Source organism: Curcuma longa, chromosome 7 (genome assembly GCF_044706935.1).
Source record: "Curcuma longa cultivar G26 ecotype Majalengka, Jawa Barat chromosome 7, ITB_CL_G26_1.1, whole genome shotgun sequence".
Taxonomy (NCBI): domain Eukaryota; kingdom Viridiplantae; phylum Streptophyta; class Magnoliopsida; order Zingiberales; family Zingiberaceae; genus Curcuma; species Curcuma longa.
The window spans coordinates 6065078-6085844 of record NC_133867.1 but is presented as its reverse complement, the minus strand read 5'-3'; the positions used below and the strand labels follow the sequence as shown (position 1 = coordinate 6085844).

Here is a 20767-nt window from a genome sequence, read left to right as displayed (position 1 = left end):
TGCGCACATGTGACGGGAATCCGTGACAAGTCCGTGTGCGAAATGCATCTGCGCAATCCATCACCGCTGCCGCCCTGTGCCGTCCGGCCGCCGCCGGCCGCCGCCTCAGGCGCGATCGACGTGCCACTCGCCGGCGCTCCGTCCGATGTCAGATTCTGATCGAATAGTGATCGGAATCCGACAGAATTCGACAAAACAGAATCGGCAGTACGTGCGCGTCGTTTCCGACCAAATCGCGAGTCAAATTTTGATCAAATCGCGGTCGGAGATCGACCGAGGAAGATCAGTCTCCGACCGCGATTTGGTCGGAATTCGGAAGCGATTTGGTCGGAAATGACGCATGACACTGTCGACGGCGATCGAGCCGGATTCCGACCGAATCGCGGTCAGAGACCGACCAAGGAAGGATCGACGTTCGAGTGGGGGGTAGGCGTTTTCCGGACAAATTATGTCGGATTCCGACCACTATCTAGCCGGAATCCGACGCCGACCGAAGCGTAATGAGTGGCGCATCGATCGTGACCGAGAGCGGCGGCGGTGCCCGGACAGCGCAGTGAGGGCGGTAGCAGCAGCAATGGATTAGGAAGTCGCACGGATCGTGCACGAGTCTATCGTGCAGCGTCGCAAACCCGTTCATTGTGATATATGTCAATTATGCAGGGCTTCTTTTAGTAAAGTGGCCGATATTTTAAGCTACTCATTAAAATTTTCCATTTATTTGTTCGCTAAAATCTGGCTTTTTCGTACCGTCTCACTTTTGGCCGCGCAGCTCAAAAAGGATGATCACGTGAGTCGCACGTGGGACTGAGCGTGGGGCCGAGATCCGACGGTTGGAGTCGCCCTACCGTGGACTGGCTGTGCCGACGTGTCGCGAATCCCTTGTTTTTTTAAACTCGCGCTGCGGCTCCAGATCTCGTTTGCGTACTCGCTCTTTCCACTTGCGGCGAACCGGAGAGAGATCGGAGGAGGGAGGAAAGGCGGAAGGCGATCGACGAGGAAGGAATCGCCGTCGAGAGGAGTCGAAGCGGGATCGGAGTGATCGTGGAGGAAGGGAATCGAATCCGGAAGCAGTAGCGTCTTCTTCTCGGGATTCCTCGCCCATCATTTCTCTGTTTTTTTGGCCGGAATCGTCCTACTGAATCCAGTAGTGGGGTTTCCGATCGATCGACTCGTTCTTTCGCGTAGGAGTGGCGGATCGATCATCTCGCATTCGCAGGGATGGCTTCTGTGTACCCGGGTCACGTCGATGCGGTCCAGGTAAATTGAATCGATGGCGTCGAGTATGTTTTGGGGATAAAAGGGGCGACGAAGTGTCTCTTCCCTACTTTGTCTCTACGCTTGATTTTTTTTTTTTTTTACGTTGGCCTTTTTGTTTACCTTATTTTTTATTGATATAGGTTGGTGCGTATTTCTTGAAGAACTACTATCCGATTCTTCAGCAGAAGCCGGAACTGGTTCACCAGTTCTACACTGAATTGAGCTCCATGGTACGATTCGATGGGACTGACACAGAATCGGCGAACGGGATGATGGTATTGTTAGCGAATCTAAGTTATTTCCACCCCTTTTTTGGATGAATTTCCTTCCCTATATTTTATACCGTTCCTTCCCAATCTAGTGTTTTCGACTCAGTGCCCTTGGAATGAAAAAGAACTTCCTATTAAAAACAAAGCGTATTATCTTGATACGACTAAAAACTGTGATTTTGTCCAAAGTATCATCACACTTAGAAGTATGTTCAAGATAACGAGGTCTTGTAACCTATCATAACAGATGTTTTTAAGATCAAAATGATTTTTTGTGAGCGTGTGTGGCTCGCATACAATTTCGCATCATTTTTTCTCTCTCTTTCAGTATTTTGTATGCTTTTGAGAGAAATGTCTACAAGATACAATTCTCTTAAAAGAAAAGATGCATTCTTTATATATGTGCTTATTTGTGTGTCATCCCATCACTCCCATCACTTCTATCTCTGTCAGTCACTCTCCCATTGTGTTAAAAGTTGAAGTTTTTCAAATTGAACTATTCCAGCAATCTTTAATATGAGGAATGGTACCTGCTGATGTATTACCGTTATCTTCTTTTAAGTTAATAAATACATTTTTTATACCTGTTTACTAAATACATTTTTTTATACCAGAGGAATGGACTCAGTTTCTGTTTGTATTGGACTACTGATAGATCCATGTCACAGTATAGCCAATAGCCATACATGGAGTTCAATGATGGGATAAATTCATGTAGCCTGCGCTAAATTCTTGGACCTATTGGCTTCTTGTAGTGATAGTTTTAGGTTTCTTTTTATGAAAATTGAAAAGTAGTTTCCCTTCTTAACTCTTAAGGGACATTATCTGTCCCATGAAAACTATCACAAGCTTTCATGTATTTTGGATTTTAAAATTTAATTAATGGTCTTTGCCTTGGCAATATTCCTTATTTGTTTGTTGAATTTTAACTATATGTATGTTGCTTCATTTATTTTTTTTATCGAGTGTTAAATCAGCAAGGTATTGAAATTGCGTTGCTAAGAGCATTGTGCTAACATTTTGCAGCAAATTCATCGTCTTGTCATGTGCCTGAACTTTAAGGGGATAGAGATTAAGTCAGCCCATTCCTTGGAGTCCTGGAATGGTGGAGTTTTGGTGATGGTTTCTGGTTTTGTGCAATTGGAAGACTATAGCTTTAGGAGGAAATTTGTGCAAACCTTTTTTCTTGCTCCCCAAGAGGAAGGATATTTTGTTCTCAATGACATTTTTCACTTCCTTGAGGAGGAGCACATTCCTCAGCACCCTGCAGCCCTCATGCCTCTGGGTGACTTTGAGACTAATTTGAATGTGTCAAGTCCTGTAGCTGATACAGGTAAATTTCTGTTTGGAAAATGGCAGAAATATTTTTTTTTTTCCTTCAATGGTGTTATTTATAGCCAAGATTGAATCTGTGTGCTGCTTGGAACTCAAATTCTTTTGCATGCATGTTTTTGTCTTTCATGGAGCCTGTTGGAAAAAGAATATTAAACATTCGTCGATGAAAAACCTTATGATATCAACGATCTACATGCTGTATCATTATCACAATATGAATAATCACAGACTATATTGACAATGTGGAATGCCCATATTTCATCAATGTTATCATGATTGAGATTGTGTTAACTGATTAGTGTGCATAACTTTGAAAACTGTTAGTACACTACATTCTGTGAAATGTGATTTATGACACTCGTTATTTGACTATGTAATCTGTTTTTTTTTCAATGCCTATTTTGAGTATTAAAAGAGAGTAGCTACTTACATTTTCAGAAATTGTTCAATGCAAGTGGCACATAGCTTTGAAGTTCTTTAATGTTTGAAAATGTTACTACATGCTTTCTTTATCAAACCTTTTATTCTTTCTGCAATATATTTTAATGGTGCCAGGGTTTACACAAAATCTTAGGTAGGACTTTTCCTACAGAAATAAATCTTTGTGAGAATTAAGAGATACGGAAGGCTGTTTTAACTATGTTTTTATATCAAGTCATCAACATACATGCATTCAGTTCTCTTCATCATCTTTTTTAACTAGTTGAAATGGCACTTCTATTTTTGTTGGAACTCTTGAATATATGATATTTTTTTCTAAATTTGGTAATCTTGATTAGTTGGCTACTGTATCAAGTGGTGTACAATTAAAAGTAAACAACTTGAAGTTTTATTTGTTTGGTAGCAAATGCATGCCATTAAATTATATTAGGATGTTTTTTTTAAAAAATCAAATTTGATATCTTAAAATTTTGATCTGTCTCTTTACAAGCTTATTTTATTACCAATATTGTGGAATCATTGAAAAGACTAATAATTTTGTTTTTGAGGGCCCTTGTAGCTTTCTGTATGTAGGCATAACATTTTCATTACAAATGCCTACATTAATTTCCCTCTACAAGTTTTTGTAATCACAAAGTCGGTTCTAGGGGTTGTGGGGATGGACTAAAATTCTAAAATGAATTTGAATTGACAAATGAACCGATGACTGTGGTGCTCCTATACTTTCTGCATCTTTTATTCATCTAGAAAGCACTTTTGTTAAATGGTCAGTTATGATATCTTTTTTAGGTTACAAAGATTTCTTCTATGCCTGTCTATTTAATGATTTCTTTCTAGTGTCAGTCCCTGACTACATGCCGGGAGAAGTTCAGGCTCAGGACATAGCGCCTCCAATTCACGTGGAAGAAAAGGACACGGTGGAGAATTATAACATTGTTGAAGCACCACAGCAACTTTCAGTTTCTGAGGAAAGATTAGATGAACCTCTTCAAGATACTGCTTCATATCCGGTTGCTTTGGAGACCACAAGAGAGCCGTCACCTCCTGCTGCTCCTGAAGAGCCTGTTGGAGAGCCAACTAAGCACACATATGCCTCTATTGTATGCTGAATTATTCCTTCTTTGTATCTTTTTTGTATGGAATTCCATTGATGGCTGATGTTATTTGTGTTTCAGCTTCTTGCAAAAGGCCAATCTGGTTTACCCATGCACCATCCAACGACTATTGCCAAGGCCTCTCAAATTGGTTCAGAGCGTGCTCATTCCTCGCACCAAATTCCCCAGCAATCACAGCCGGCTATTACTCTTGAGAAGCCTGGCTTTGAGTCAATTGAGGAGGCTTTACTAGTTGAAGATGAAGGTTTCTCTTTTCATTTCTTTTGTAATTTTCTTTTTGACAATTGCATCCCTCAATATTTTACTTTGCAAATAAAAAAAAATTCAGTTCTCTGATTTTTAATACATACAACATTATGAAATTATCTAGCAACTGCCATGCATTGATTTCTTGATATTCGTCCTTTCTTTTTCCTATCTGTTATGGGTCTATTTGTACCTTTTCTATTATCGTACGAGTTTAATGATCTTTTTTATGATATGTTTCCATCTCAGGTGATACAAAATCTGTCTATGTTGGAAATCTTCCTTCATCCATTTCAATTTCAGACCTTGAGCAAGTCTTCAAGCACTTTGGTAAACTAAGACCAGAAGGTGTTTCTATCAGAAGCCGCAAGGTAGGTTGCACTAAAGCTTGTTGTACTTGTTTGATTTCTATTTTTTTGGGTTACTGACTTTACATACACGTAAAATTTCAGGAATCTGATGTTTTTTATGCTTTCATTGAATATGAAGATGCCATCAGTGTACAAAATGCACTAAAGGTTTGCCATCTTCCTCTAGCTTGAATTTAATTTACTGTGAGAAACGAGGATCGAAATATTTACTGAACATTAGTGAATATTCTAGGTGGGTGTGCAATACTCTGTACTAAGTATTACCAGGTGTTGAAATCCATGGGCATGTAGGCATCGGTATTTAAATCGTTGGTCTCATAGATGAAACCAATCTTTGGTCCTGACCTATTTGGGTCGAATTCACCTGTTTCCATCTATTTAAATTAATTTACTCCTTTTCTTTATGGGTAATTTCCAAAATGCTCCCAATGTTTAATATATTTTTTTTCTTCCAAAATTCCTCGAGATTTCATTAATATCAAAACTGCCCTTCTGAGCCTTGTAAATTGTCACCTAAATCACTCGTTAAAAAGGAAAACCTTAGGGGCTTTGTAAATCAGTAAATGTATCATGCCTTCAGCTAAAGGTTTAGCTTAGATAGTTTTCAGGTATCTATCTTTGTTTGCAGATCATCTTCGAAACTCTTGTTTGACTTCTCATTTGCAGGCATCTCCAGTACAGATAAATGGGAGGTTGATTCATGTCGAGGGGAGAAGACCTAATAGTGGTGTTTCACGCGGAAGTAAGTCACGGTGTTTTTTCCCCTCACAATTTCTCCATTAAATGTTTACAAGATCCTCTCTTGATCATTCACTAAAAGCTTTACTCGCTTGCCTTCTTTTACTTCAGAAAGAGGCAGAGGCAGAGGTTACCCATCGGAGCCCTCGCGAGCGCGTTTCGGCGGCCGGATTTTCGGGCAAGGTAGCAGGCAAGACGGCAACGAGAGGGACTATACAAGTCGGTCCAGAGGAAGTAGTTATCCTCAACGAGTTCAAGACAGGGGTTACTAGTTGTTGCTCCAGTCTTAGCTTCTTTAGGTTCCCATGACATGGGAAATATGCTTTGTATCCAAGTATGTTTGTATGCTGCTTTTCTGGAGTGTAATCCTATTTCGTGATATGACATTTTCGATTATATTGCATTTATAAGATCCTTCTACTGTTTTCTCCTCGATCTAAAATTATTAAAATTAATAAAATATATAGCAGAATAAATAAGAGGATGAGAATTTGAATGACAATATTACATTTGAATCATAAATAAAAAAATAAAAAAATCTCATTAATTATTTCTTTCCGTTACTCCGCTCCTGCACATCCCATTTATGGCAATGCAATCAAAAGCAACGAAAGTGAGAGTTACGGAGAGCGCAGGGGCGGCGGCAGCGCAGGAGGAAGAAGGGCTCATGGCCCGCTTTCTCCTCTCCGGTCCTACTCCACTTCCTCCCTCCTCTTCCTTCCCCCGCCGCAGCCGCCGACGGCGATCTCTTCAACCTCGTCTACAAGGGCTGCGCCAACCAGACGGTCGCCGGTGGCTCCGTGGTACTATCCGCTCTCTACTCCGCCCTCACCGCCCAGGCCGTCTCCTCCATTTTCTACCAGACCACCGCCGACGGCGGGCCGTCCCTCCTCGGCCTGTTCCAGTGCCGCGGCGACCTCTCCGCCTCCGATTGCTCCTCCTGCGTCGCCCGCCTCCTCCCCATGCGGTCGTCGCTCTGCAGCTCCGACGCCGCCTCCGTCCGTGTCCAGCTCGCCGGCTGCTACGCCCTTTACCAGGTATCCGGCTTCCCCCAGGTCCCCGGCACCCAATTGCTCTACAAAACCTGCGGATCCGGAAGCGCCAGCGGCGGCGACTTCGAAGCCAGGCGAGACCAGGCCTTCGCCCAGCTCCAGAGCGGCGTGGCGGGCGGGCGGGCGAGGGTTCTACGCCACTAGTTACGGATCCGTCCACGCTCTGGCGCAGTGCGAGGGCGACCTTCCGGCCAGCGACTGCAGCGATTGCGTGATGCAGGCCATCCAGAAGTCGAAGGTGGACTGCGGCGGAGCCACCTCCGGCCAGGTCTACCTCAACAAGTGCTACATCAGCTACTACGCCACCGGCATCACCACCACCGGCGGCGAGACCGGCATTGGAGGTAACAATTTGCCACCATAAGCATTCCTACCCTATCATATCATACTCGGTGGTGAAATCCACTCTTTTGACTGAAAATGCCCTCGATCCAAAATTAATCTTAATCATGCTATAAATAGCATAAAAAACACACTAAATTATAATTACAAAACATGAAGAACAGTTAACACATTAGTTATGATCACATAGCAAGAGGATCATCTAATCAGTAATTAAGTTATAGATGGAATGGCTTAAGTTCTAAACATATATAAGAAGTACCCATCTTAGTTGAAGATGAAAAAAAATTCAGAATATTAGGGCACACTTGTGTTCCACAATAAAGTTTTGGAAGATCTCACATGACTGGAAAAGCTAAAAAGAAACAATTTAAACTGATCAGTTAATCACCCAGCAAGTATTCTCAAATCACTTAAACAGCTGCAGCAGCAGTCTTCTTCCTTGGTGCTGCTTCAGTACCTGAAAGTAGAACACATGTAAAACAATCAGACTACCAGATAACTTCTAGATAAATGTAGCATGGCGAGCTTTGCTAAGAACTATTCTTAGCATGTTATAAGATGAAACAAGAAATAGGAATACCTTCTCTAAAGTTATTCTTGAACCGCCGCGGCACATGGCGAAGATATCTCATCCTTCCAGTGCCTGTTGTCTTTCTTCTGATTGCCTTCACACTCCAATTATCTGTTGCAAGAACATAAAGGTAACTCACAAAGTGGCATTGACACAGGAAAACTAAAAATGCTGCTCGAGCAGTTAGTGAGGCATCTATTTCATTCTGAGATGAAAAACATAGAGAAGATTGTTGACAAATTAAAAACATCCAGGCACATGATGAAAAGTATCAAATAGTTTAAACTGAATGGTCATTTCCAGATTGATAAAACAAACTAGCACTGGCATCTTCTATGACTGCTTCAGGATTGGTCTCTATCTTAGATTAACAAAAAAAATGGCAATTCAATACTATCAGACAGGCTAAAATAATAAGAAGAAAGAAGGCAATAAAATAGATGATGTAAAAGAAAAGCAAAAAAGAAAATTAACACTTGCTTGAATGCTTTGTAATCAGTAAAAAACTATTAAGAATAGCAAAATACCAAAGCAACACATTTGAAAATGTTGCCGCATATGCCAAAGTTGTAAATTTGATAGGGTTTAGGGTATATGAACATTGATGAAATTCATATACATAGAAAAAAATCTCATAGAAATGGACCAGAAAACAGATGAACAAGATTGAACTTTGGTCAAATTTAGGGTGGGTGGACAATTCTGAACTCAGTTTAAATTTGAATTTGGAAAACTCAGCCATTCTAGCCCTACTTGATGTCATTTACTTTGGTTTTCATCTAAATATAAGAGGCATGCATTCCATCTACGATTTCCTTCTTCCATTCCTCCCAATTTCTCTCTTCCCCGAACAGGAACCTCCGCAAAACAATCCCTTACCCTCGATTTCGTCCCGATACTCAAATCCAAGCAAATTCAGCGAAATGACGAAAAATGTAACTTACACTTGCGGATTCGCGCAGCAGGGTAGCCGCATGAACCGCACCGACTCTTCTGGAGGTGGAAGCTCCTCCGGCCGCACCTCACGCACAGAGTGTGGGTCTTGTTCCTCCGCTTTCCAAAGCTCCCCGTTCCCTTTCCCTGCCGGAACAAGAAGCAGCAGCAGCAGAAGAAGCCAAAAAGCGAGAATTAGACATCGAAACGAGGAAAAGCGAGAATTTGTACAGGGATCGAAGTAAATTACCATCGCGCAGATGCGTCCTACACAATCGTCCCACTCTTCGACGGTGCGACGACGGCGGTAAAGAGAGACAGATGACCGAGTTGGAAACCCTACTCGATGGATCCCTCTTTTATAGCACGTCATAGGGCCGACGTCTGCGTAACCACAAGTAGGCTGATGGGTTGGGCCTGTAACAATTTTGATCACGGCCCAATTAGTTGATCTCGGCCCAATTTTGATCCCTTGTATTTCAGAATTCTCAAATAACACCTTGAATTTCACTAATTATCATGATCTTCGAGTCGTTGACTTTGTGATGAAGACGATATCTAGATTATGACATGGGAAATTAAATTAAATTAAAATTGAGAAAAAAATTTAAAATTTTCACTAAATTGGTATAATATTAATTCTAAAACTTAATGATATTTTTAAAACCTTTAAACATATTAATTATTATTTATTCATTGTTATTTCACCGCGTAACGCCTAATTAAAAATTAAAATACGTTCTTTTTTTTCAGAAAAGGACTTTCCTAATTATAAATTGGTCGGGGATGTAATTGAAAGAATTATTTATTGTTATCATATATTAATCTATTATTGTTATCAATGCAAGTCTCTAAAAATGAGCGTTCTTTTTTTCAGGGCCCATCTGCAAAAATAAAGAACGACAAGGGGGGTAAGGACAAAAAGGAAACTCCAAATCGACGTCGTTGGAAGCTGAGAAGGAAGAAAGGCTTCGTCTTTGCTTCGGCTGCCTGGCATCCTTCGCCTTCGGTACTTCCCTCCCCATTCCTCCTCCCGCCGCGCGACCACTCGCATTCACCTTCGCCCTCGCCGTCGGGCGGCCATATGAAGGTGAGAAATCTCCGATAACCAATTTGTTTCTCTCTCTCTCCCTTTGTATTGAAGTTGACTTTTTGATTGTTGTATGAAAGGTAGGGTTCGTGTTTTTCGCCTCTCGCTCTCGGTTCGTTGGGATTGATTGATGTCTGAGTATGATGTCTTCTTTAGGTAGTTTCTTATACTTCTTTTTAGATGTAGAGGATGTTAGAAATCTCCTTTTGAATGTGTTTATGGTGTTGTTTCCATGATAACATAGCTATATGTATATGAAGTTCTTCGACTCTGCTTGTTTTTACTGTTTCATTGCTCTCCAAATTGGACTGTCATTGAGTGAGCATTCAATACAATATATCTATAGTCTTTTATCATTGAGTGAGCATTTTGATGTCTGAATTAGCTTTTGGTAGATTTCAGGAAACCAAGCTGTAGACTATCAGTTTCCTTCTGAAAGTCTTCTTCTCCGTAATCTCGATGAACTTTTAGCTAGTTGTGCCTTAGAGGCACAAACTAACCTAACTGTTTATGGACTCGATCTCGAGGGCACTTTTATATATGTTTGTGATCAAGGGAGTTGGAGACCTTTGTTCTTACAGCTGCTAGTAAATTTTTATATACAACATGGATTCGTAAGGTCAAAACTTTTAAATGTGGTACTTAACATAGTGAAAATAATTGTAGTTTCACGGCATCAAGCATTTTGTGAGTTGACTAATTGAAAATCGAGTGTATGTAAAGATTTTAATTCTATGTGAAGGAAATTAGCTTGATAGAGCAAATTTCAACTCTTAGCTTTCTCAAGTAATATAAAACTTTTATCACTTTAACTTCTTTGTTTAATCCATGATGATACCCTTCGGCAATTGTACACTCACATTACATAGTTTAAATAGCTTTCTTTTAATGGTGAATCTATCAATTACTCATTCTTTGTAGATTATTGTTCCATAGGTAGAAGTGAGTTTTCTTCTTTTGTTCTTATGTTGACAGTGCCTTTGACCTTTTGCTCAAATAAGACGGTTAGACAGATAGATTTAGTCATAAAGTTAATCCGATTTGCTTCTTACTTAATGTTGATTGTGCTACAGCTAAATATTCTGGAAACAACCAGTTGGAACAATGAATGTGGAACAGCTTGGTAATTCTGTTAGACGGACAACCTTGGTAGAGAGGTATCCCGATCCATTGGACTTGCATCAAGTTATAATGCAGAGAGATAGAAGCAATCATCTGTCCTCCCAATATTCTCCTTTTGTCTCAACTCTATACTCACTGCCTTTGCCTTCTGGACTTTCTTCTCATTCAATTCTTTCACACAAGAGGCACAATGACAGTGGTTCATTTGTCAGTGAAGCGCCGACAAGACAGTCTCTGCCTCCAGTCTATTCCATGTGTATGGGAACTTTTCAAGTCCCATCTGGTAGTTGCTTCAGAGATCCAACTGTGTGGTGTTCTGATCCAATTCAGAGCATTCTAAAATTTTCAGAAGATACAGCTACCAGGAGCAATCAATCTTGCAGCAGTTCGATGGTGATGTTGGATGATGACCTTAATAAGAATAATGAATGGTGGAATGATGATGTCTCAAATGAAGAATGGAGGGAGCTTCTTCGCGAGACAAATGTTACAGATACTCAGTCAAAGGTACTAGAGCTATGTTGAAGTAACTATGTTTTCTTCTTCCCTCAGCATTCGTATATCATATATAAATTGTTTATTGCTTCTCATCTATGTGATAAGAAGTTCTACAATAATGTCACAGGATCATTTTGTGAAAAAAGTTCACTTGCACTTGTCACTCATACTATTTGATTGAATTGAGACTGATTTATGTGCTTGAGGAGTGTCTATAGGTTGTGTATCCTGATACTCAACCCCCCTCCAGCATATCGATTCAAAATTCACGAACCCATCAATCTGTTCCATTCCATCGCGGTGATGATCCTGCTGTTACAAGTCCATTGCCAGTTCCCACTACTGCAGCAGCAAAGCCAAGGATGAGGTGGACATCAGAGCTCCATGAACGTTTTGTAGAAGCTGTAAGCCAGCTTGGTGGTGGTGAAAGTACGATATCCTGTGTTTCTTTCTAACTTTCCTGCCATTTTTCTCTGAGAATTTTCTTCCAAAACTTCCAGAAGTTACTCCGAAAGGGGTATGGAACATCATGAAAGTGGAGGGCTTGACGATAAAGCATGTGAAAAGTCATCTGCAGGTAGATTTTCTTCCGGTTCATTTAGCTGTTTGCTATCGCATGATCGTTCGTTAACCTTTCTTTTATCATTCTTTCCCCCTTTGTCACAGAAATTCAGAATGGCTCAATATAAACCAGACTCTTCAGGTTTTGATATGTCAATACTCGATACGACTACTCATGAGTTTGCCATTTGATAATCCATTAGCTGTTTTATCTGAAAAGGGTATTCTCTTGGTGCATCAGACATGTCCGATAAAGCGACCAACGAAACTGAGGAAGAACTTCCTTCTCTAGATCTCAAAAAGTGAGTTAAAGTTTGCTATGTTTCCATTTTATAAGCTGGTGCTAGAAACTAAACTAGAAATGCAATGACAGAGTCATTGATTTCACGGAAGCGTTGAGACTTCAAATGGAAGTTCAGAAACGGCTTCATGAACAACTTGAGGTAGTTATTTTAGATTCAGTTGGATCGACTTCATTCGATTTAGTATTTCCTCGTGCCTGATTCTCATCCATTCTCTTACAGATACAGAGACAACTGCAGCTGCAGATCGAAGAGCAAGGCAGGTACCTGCAAATGATAATTGAGAAGCAATGCAAGTTCCATCCTTCTCCTGCCATGGAAGATGATGCAACGGTCGACCATCCAACAAGTTCAGCTGTCGTCGACGATGAGCAGCCAGCAGCAGCAGCAGCAGCAGCAACTACTTGCAGCAGCTCAAATGTGACAGAGGGTAGGCAAGTCGGTGACAAATGGAAGATGCTTGAATCTGATTCTTATTGCCATGAGATGGCTGCTACTTCTTCAGCACCCAAGAAGCATGCGAAAATCATCGACCACGAGAGTGGATGATGAATACGAATTCTCAGGGTTGTAAAAATAAATTATCTCATTAACTTTCCTATAGATTGACTTATATAAATTCGTATTTTTATATTATGAATAAAAATTTATCATAAAAAATTGCACCAGCCGGGAATCGAACCCGGGTCTGTACCGTGGCAGGGTACTATTCTACCACTAGACCACTGGTGCGTTGCTGGTATCGTCATCATATTTATAATATAATAATATTCAAATTATTTACAGAAGTATTTTGTAAGTGTATGATTAACTATGAAATGATACAAAAAGGATTCTTTTAAAAAATAATTTTTTTTTACATAAATCAATTCGTGCCGTGTTTATATGTTTGAATTGTATTGTCTCAATTTTTTTTATTAGTGTTTACAGTTAGTTGTATATTTATGTAAAGGTTATGTATACATTTAATGTTTAAAAGGTCAAAAACTTAGAAAATATAGACTCGCACAAAAAAGAACAAAGGCATCATAACACCAGGCAACTATCAAACTGATTAGTGAAAAACAACTAAAATGTATTAAAATTAATCAATTTCACATTCTCATCACCTATCCTATGATCATGTAACCATTATTTAACACTTCCACATGCATAACCCTGTTGATACTAGAGTGGTAGATTTGTAACAATGAAGCAAGATTCGAATGAACAAAATTCTTGGTTAATAAATGCTTGATGTAGATATATTTACATTAGCAAGAGGAGAAGTGAACAAAATCAAGAGGGAAGGAAGATGTGTTAAAAGTTCCATCAACATTCACAATGACAAACATTGCCAAAACAACTTCTTGGCAAAACATTTCGGGCACTGCCGTCATGGGTTGAACTCGAGTTAAGGTGAGACGTTTGTAACCTGTCCATCATGTTTGGACTAGGGGCCTCGAGCATAGTCTTGGGAGGAGATAGAGCCCATTGCATCGCCCAGATAGCCAGCGGTCGCATGTAGATCAGCGACCGGTAGTGCCCGTCCGTCGTCCATGCTTCAGGAGTCTGAAACCAGTACCTGCAACACAATCAGTATTATGTCCACCTTATTCAAAGATAGAGAGTGTGTTTTGTAATGTAGTAGTAGTTCTTTTTTCTCAAAAAATCAAAAGAAAAATCCATTTGAATAACAAACTGTGCGCTTGGAATTCAAACAAATTCTTGCCTGATGGGAATTAAATTGATGTGGTGAAGGAACGTACCCAAATCCTTCCTCTGACCAACCTGCTATGAAAATCCCTTGGGCAGTAGCAAAAGCCTGGTGCTCCATTCCATGAAGCAGCATGGTGGCCGCCAAGCTATACGTCACACCGGTCCATATCTCTCGCGATTGCATGCAGCTTTCGTCGACAGTTCCATTCGGGTTCATGCCATTAACTGCCCCCATGCGCCCTCCTTTCACCTTCATCACATTATATTCAAATATTTTCTGAAGAGTGCTTCTGATTTTACTTTCATCAAACAGCAGAGGCAAACCCGAAGCTGCAGTGTACCACTGCCCTGCCAGCTGATCAGCCTGTATGGATCTGCTTCCGCTGTCGTAATTGAAATAGGAGCCATTCCACAACTTGGCCTCGAAGACAGGTTTGGCTTTCAAGAACCTAATCTTACACTTTTCAGCAAAAGCAGAGTCCCCCAGGCGCTGTGCCATGGCTGCCGCTGCCTGAAGTGCAGCAAGCCATAGACAGCCACAGTAAGCACTGACACCGTGAACTGTCCATGTATCGTAAGTCTGATCAGGAAATCCGTCGTTCTCGACGAGGCCGTCGCCGTCACGATCAAACTGTTCCATGTAGTCTATGGCAGCGCAGACTGCAGGCCAGACCTCTGTCCCGAAAGAGATGTCACCTGTTGCAGCAAAATCCCTGTACACTTGGAGGACGAACTTTGGGTTGAGATCTTTCCATTTGCTGGTGTCGTGTATGTTGTAGGCGTTCATCTCATTCCACGGGTCATGCATTCCTAGATCGTGGGGAATGGCACCTCTGGCTTTACGAATTCCCCAGCTGCCATCAGCTAAAAATTTCACTTTGCTTCTGTCCTCGTGCAGCACGGCCCTTGCAAAATCCCGCTGGATACTCAACTCTATCTTTGGGAAGAGATCTAGAAGAGCGAAAGAAGCATAATAATGTACGTCATAGGTGCACCACATGACGTACTCCACTCCTTCCAAGTACAAAAATCTTCCAACATTTTCGGAGTCATGATGATGCTGATGATGATGCTGTGGATGCAGAACAAGACCAGCCTTTGCAGGTTCTTCGCCGTGTGCACCGTTACCATCTGCCTCTAGTTTTGAAATTGGTGGAGAAATTCTCTCGGTGTTTAGATTACTAACTGTTGAAGGTTTCTCTGCGATAAAGCTGACATGCTTGTCTTTAACTGCAGATTTATGGCCTTTACCTTTGGGGGATTTATGATGGTTGCCATTACGGCTTACCTCCTCGAATGTTGGGGCTTCACCATCTGCAACATAGTGACACGCTATTCTTATTAACTTGATGATTTCTTTAGCTCCATTTTAGCATCTAAGAAGCATGAAAGAAAAAAAAAACACAAAATATTGCCCGTGAAGATTTCATAACTTCTTGTGAGCTACGGCACTTGAATTAGAAGAAGTTATAACAGCCAAAATTTGATGATCGCCGAAGTAAAATAGAGTTGGAAATTTACCTGTCCAAACTGTTCCTCCAGCGACTAGAAAATAGAGCTCATTGAAAAGAGTGAACTTATACCTGAAAATTCAATATAAATAATAACTGATGCTTGCCAAATAACCATGAATGCAAACTTGTCAAATTTTAATACAATAAAGACAAACCTAATGTATAGCATGAATTAAACTGACACAAATTTGTTCTAAAATATCAAGTTACCATTCGGGGAGTTTCTCATTCTGAAGTATTGGATTTTGCCATTTTTCAATCTCTTCTTCCCACCATTTGTAGTCTGTTAATTTTGAGAAATGTTATGCACATATGTTTCTGAACAATTTCAATAGATGTATAGCAGAAAAATACCTGTCAGAAATTTTAACCTATCACAAAAGGCATAACTTGAGATTCTTAGAAGCTAGAAATGACATATCTGATCATTGCAATGTATACGTACTCTTTAATGCGTCATGGACCAAATTTATAGCTGATCTTTCAGAGGTACCATAAAATTTTGTATATCTCCTGCGAGAGAAAAGAAAATAGCATAAAGAAAGACCAAAAAAGAACTGGGAGAGATTATCCCTTCAATTGTCAATAATAATCAAACATTCTGATAGGCTAACCAAAAACCAAACAAATTTGAAATGATATCAAATGCTATGTTAATGAAGCAGGTGGCTTAGTTGGCCAACCAAAAGAACTCCAAAGCTGGCTAGTTTGTTCAGAAGTTCACCTTTAACTTCTAAAAGATATTTTACCTATGTAGATATCACAATTCCTCATCACTTTATCCTAAAGGCTAAATCTATAAATGTTTTTCCAACTAAACCCTTCGTCCAATCCATGCAACAATGAACTACAAGATATTGGGAGTATGAACTACTCCAGGATGGTTCATGATGCCAATGTAAAATTAAAATATGGTAAAGTAATCCAGCAGGAACTGTGAAATCTCAGGTTGCACCATAACACCCGAAGCAAAGGTTAGTACCACTAACTTGAACTAACAAAAATCAGAAACAAGTTTTGAAGTGAGAAAAAAAAGAAAAGGAAGGTGAAGTGCTACGCTACCTGTGATATGTACATCCCTTTTGAAACTTCACTTTTGGAGAGGACCAGGCTACAGCAAATACAACAGTACACGTACCATTCGGTTCAACCCATGTAGACGCTGAAACTGCTGCACAAATTGTATCACTGGTACATGATGGCATGCTGGAAGAAGAATTGAAATTTTCCCTCTCAAATTGTCCATCCTTTAACAAAGATGACATGTTACTGACACATTAGGAGTCACTAAACAGTAAAAATCAAAGTGATTCTTTGCAAAGAACCATGAGGAGATTCATTCGCGTATCAAAAAATTTCCAGATTGTTATTTATATAAAAAATTGCAGGAAGAAGAAGCATTCTTACTTGCACCATTATGTCCCACATATCCTTTGCCGTGACATAATTTTCATCAGAAAGCCCAAAATTTGGCAAGACTGTAACAGTCACATTCTGAGTCTCAGATGCAGCAATAGCAAATGTTACAGGAGGGTTGTCTTTTGCAGTTCTGGAATGGTTCCAAGAATATTAATACAATATAGCCAGAAAATGTAGACATCTATGCATAGTCACATTGAAAGGGAACAAACACATAAAAACTTCATATTTCACGAAAAAAGATCAAATACACTAGCCAGATATGATACTACAAATTCAATGCCAAGATCAAGAGTTATTAACAAAGGAGCATCAGGTAAAAGGGAATAGGTGAGAGGAAGATTCAAATTTCATTGCTATAGGAAGAGTTATAAGACAATGACTAACTGATTGTTACAATGAAAAAGGGCTGATGAATTACTTGTGATGTAGAAGGACCCCAGCTACTCCATCCTCTCCTCTGCATGAGTATCATAAGAAATCAAACACAAAATGAATACAAACACAACCACTTGAAAAAAGTTCAATTCCAAACAATTTTCTAGGCATCAAACTCACAAGAAAGGTTCATTGGTGTGGCCTCCAGAATGATGAGATACGCCACCAATAGAATTCTTCCCAAAACAGAAATTTTGCAGATAGTCAGACAGTTTTTTTTTTTTTGCTGAAGTGACGCATGATAAAGAAACAATAAATGTAAAAAATGACATACCGCCCAAGTCATCAGCAAACTGACCTTTGCTCTTTCTCTTCCAGTATTAACTAGCTACAGAATGTAGGAGGCATCAGTATGTTAACAACTAGACAGACATATTCTTTGCAGTGGCTTTAGAAACATATTCTTAACAATATCTTGAAAGTCACATATGAGCTTTGCACCGTGTAGCAATTCTAAGGTTGCAAATAGTTACTGTCCACAAAATGAGACTGGAGAGAAAATTAATGGATTGCAAAATGATTCGCATCTACTACATTTATATGAAAGAACACTCCCTTTATTGTTGCAACAGTTTGCTGTACGTGTAGCAACAGTTAAGTGGTACATTCCCAGAAAAAAAAAATAGCAGATGCAAAAACGTATCATTCATTTGGCAAGAGACATGAAGATATGAAGTGTGGCCTTAAACAAACAGAACAAAGAAAAAAAAAGGAAACAACTGCTGTTTATAATTTTCCATGTTGACACATTGAAGAACCATTTATTCCTATCAGAAGAAGAAATAAGAAGTGACCATCTAGAAAAGAATATGAATATCTAGAAGACAAAAAAGGAATGTACTGAAAACACAATTCTCAGAACAATACAGCGTACTCACTGTATAAACAAAGACTGCAGTAGGAAGACTGCTTTCACGATAATCATGAGGTAAAAATGGGGAAATCTGGCGGCATGATATTTTGAGATCAGGATCTGGTTCGCCTACATGAAAAAAATCAATGCTTACAAAAATATCTTATAATGGAAAATTTTATTTCATACTTAGAATTTACCCTGATATTTTGAGATCAGGATCTGGTTCGCCTAGATGAAAAAAATTAATGCTTACAGACATATCTTATGATGGAAATTTTTATTTCACACTTAGAATTTACCCTCTTTTTAAAAATACAGCCTAGAGTTTCAAAATCATCAAAATACCCTCCAGTGATTTGGAAGTTTTGTCATTTCACCCACTCACCACTAATATTATTACTTTATTTAACAGAAAAGTGATGTGGCATATCTGCAACATTACATTATGAATCTATGAGGTGAATTAAGTATTAATAATTAGAGGTGAAATGATAAGAGTTATGGGAACTCCATGAGTATTTTGATGATATTGAAACTCTGGAGCTATTTTGAAAAGGAGGTAAACTTTGGAAGACAAAAAATAAATTTATTATGTAAAATATATCCACGACAACTTATTTGCCTATATCACTACTTACAAGCTACATATTCATACATACAAGCAATTAAGACGGTTGGCGAGAATTGTGAGGGATAATTTCAAAAGCTCAAATTAGTTTTAGTTAAAATACCTAAAGATTTGATTTTTTTACTCTAAATTAACAAGCTGTGACCAGAATATTTGGAGTCAGCAAAGACATAATTTAACTATTGAAGAAAATTTATCAATACCATCATAAACAGTCCATGCTCTGGGGAACAAAGCATGATATGTGGAGTGTTGACCAGTCAACTTCCAATCCCATGAGGAAATGCCGAGGTCACCATTTTTACTGGAATGGGTGCAATAAACAACAGATTTTAAAAAAGTTGAAACTGAACGACATGATATTAAGATCAACATGTTTCTACTTATATCATATATCATGCATATGGAAAATTACAACATAGAGTTTCTCCCTAAGATACATCATACATCATATAAAGTTTGAAGTGTTACTGCAACAATACGAAGTTATTGCAACCAGGCACTTGGTAAGATACCTGGAGCTTTGTCCTCTATTGGGATTGAGACAATTGCATATCAAGAACTATTTAAAATATATTCAAAAATATCTTGTATATCAAAAGCTCGTGGCACCCTGTACCATACCTCAAACAGGCAAACAAGGTATATTATATCTCAGTACATAACCATCAGTACAGCCAGTAAAATTTTCAAATCATGAAGCCAGTGGATATATCCTATAAGAACTTTTTAACAAAGAGAATGTTTACCGCGATTACTAGTGCTTGTCCAAACTCCCGAGCAACAAACAGACTGCAAGTAAAGCAATCTACATAGAGATTTATTTCTCCCTCTAAATTGTAGTGACCAAGCATCCAAAATTGTAAATTTGAGAATTTTTAAATGGTATATATATATATATATATATATATATATATATATATATATATATATATATATATATAATTAATTCACTTTAGTAAGTTGTAATTTATTTGTTTTAAATAATATTTGATTAAAGGAAACATGTGTACATAGTTATAAGAACTATATATATATAATAATATATATATAGATTAATACACTTACTAAGTTGTGATTTATTTGTTTTAAATAATATTTGATTAAAGGAAACATATTTATAAGTAGTTATAAGTACTATATATATATATATAAATTCGTTTAATAAAATATTATTTAAATAAATAAATTACAACTTACTAAAGTGTATTAATTCCTTTCCACAAATATAATTTAAATATTTAATAAGAAGAAAATTTCATTCCAAAATATGCACTAGACCTAAACAGAAAACTTTGTGGTCAAATGGACTACTTACTATAATTACACATATTTTTTTATATTAATTGAAACAATTAAAATACTTCTAATTAAATGCCAAAATTAATAAAAACAAATGAAATTTAATTGATTCTTGAAATAAGTGCACAGATATCCTTCCATTTCAATTGAATTAATTTTTATGTAAAATTTGTGGCAATGGCTTATAAATTTGCACAATTTAGTTTGAAGGAGGATCAACTAGCTAGTTGAAGATGATGATGAGGCAAGCTCCTGTGTTCGCTCTGGCCGCCCTCCTCCTCCTCCTCTCGCCGGCGGCGCACGCCACCGTGGAGTCCACCTGCAAGTCCATCTCCGACAGCGACCATCCCGGCGTCCAGTACGATTTCTGCGTGAAGACGTTGCAATCGGACCCTAGCAGCGCCACCGCCGACGTGCGTGGCCTCGCCGTCATTGCCACCAAGCTGTCGTCGAAGAAGGCCACGGAGATCTCCGGAAAGATCAAGGAGCTGCTGAAGAGCTCGCAGGACAAGGCGGAGAAGGAGAGCTTGTCGACGTGCGACGAACTGTACAGCAATCTGATCGACAACCTCGACTCGTCGCTGAGCGCCATCACACTACAAGAAAAATGATTTTAGAAGACACTATCTAATGAGGCATTTTAGTTAAAATGCATCAACATGTAAT

General features: G+C 39.1%; 4 protein-coding genes, 1 non-coding gene and 2 pseudogenes across 7 annotated transcripts; 4 read left to right on the top strand and 3 right to left on the bottom strand.

Moving 5' to 3' along the window:
* Positions 1-933: 933 nt before the first annotated feature.
* LOC141832325 (nuclear transport factor 2-like) lies at positions 934-6198 on the top strand. Of its 2 annotated transcripts, none has more exons than XM_074719819.1 (9): positions 934-1257; positions 1398-1532; positions 2553-2859; positions 4146-4402; positions 4478-4661; positions 4913-5034; positions 5116-5181; positions 5701-5776; positions 5884-6198. In XM_074719819.1, exons 1-9 carry the CDS (start codon positions 1219-1221, stop codon positions 6042-6044), a joined length of 1347 nt encoding a protein of 448 aa, XP_074575920.1. In that variant the 5' UTR covers positions 934-1218; the 3' UTR covers positions 6045-6198. The 2 variants fall into 2 exon arrangements, with proteins under 2 accessions (XP_074575920.1, XP_074575919.1); XM_074719818.1 differs by having other exon boundaries at positions 4140-4402.
* Positions 6083-7188, top strand: LOC141832525 (plasmodesmata-located protein 3-like; annotated as a pseudogene).
* A 183-nt stretch (positions 7189-7371) lies between these two features.
* LOC141831661 (large ribosomal subunit protein eL37x-like) lies at positions 7372-8997 on the bottom strand. Its single transcript, XM_074719071.1, has 4 exons — positions 8924-8997; positions 8685-8820; positions 7750-7851; positions 7372-7626 (listed from the first exon to the last, which is right to left on the bottom strand). The coding sequence occupies exons 1-4, from the start codon at positions 8924-8926 to the stop codon at positions 7580-7582; spliced, it is 288 nt and encodes a 95-aa protein (XP_074575172.1). The 5' UTR covers positions 8927-8997; the 3' UTR covers positions 7372-7579.
* On the top strand, positions 8934-12795 carry LOC141832524 (protein PHOSPHATE STARVATION RESPONSE 1-like; annotated as a pseudogene).
* A 112-nt stretch (positions 12796-12907) lies between these two features.
* On the bottom strand, positions 12908-12978 carry TRNAG-GCC (transfer RNA glycine (anticodon GCC)). Its single transcript has one exon. It is a non-coding gene; the product is annotated as a tRNA-Gly (tRNA).
* Positions 12979-13468: 490 nt separating this feature from the next.
* LOC141831907 (uncharacterized) lies at positions 13469-19098 on the bottom strand. 2 transcript variants are annotated; one of them, XM_074719328.1, is made up of 12 exons: positions 19003-19098; positions 18194-18297; positions 17590-17643; positions 17436-17491; positions 17299-17337; positions 16866-17007; positions 16521-16705; positions 15904-15971; positions 15669-15741; positions 15466-15527; positions 13995-15258; positions 13469-13810 (listed from the first exon to the last, which is right to left on the bottom strand). In XM_074719328.1, the coding sequence occupies exons 3-12, from the start codon at positions 17599-17601 to the stop codon at positions 13558-13560; spliced, it is 2154 nt and encodes a 717-aa protein (XP_074575429.1). In that variant the 5' UTR covers positions 17602-17643; positions 18194-18297; positions 19003-19098; the 3' UTR covers positions 13469-13557. The 2 variants fall into 2 exon arrangements, with proteins under 2 accessions (XP_074575429.1, XP_074575428.1); XM_074719327.1 differs by lacking the exon at positions 19003-19098 and having other exon boundaries at positions 17590-17639; positions 18194-18280.
* A 1236-nt stretch (positions 19099-20334) lies between these two features.
* LOC141832523 (putative invertase inhibitor) lies at positions 20335-20712 on the top strand. Its single transcript, XM_074720020.1, has one exon. It carries the CDS (start codon positions 20335-20337, stop codon positions 20710-20712), a length of 378 nt encoding a protein of 125 aa, XP_074576121.1.
* The last annotated feature ends 55 nt before the right edge of the window (positions 20713-20767 follow it).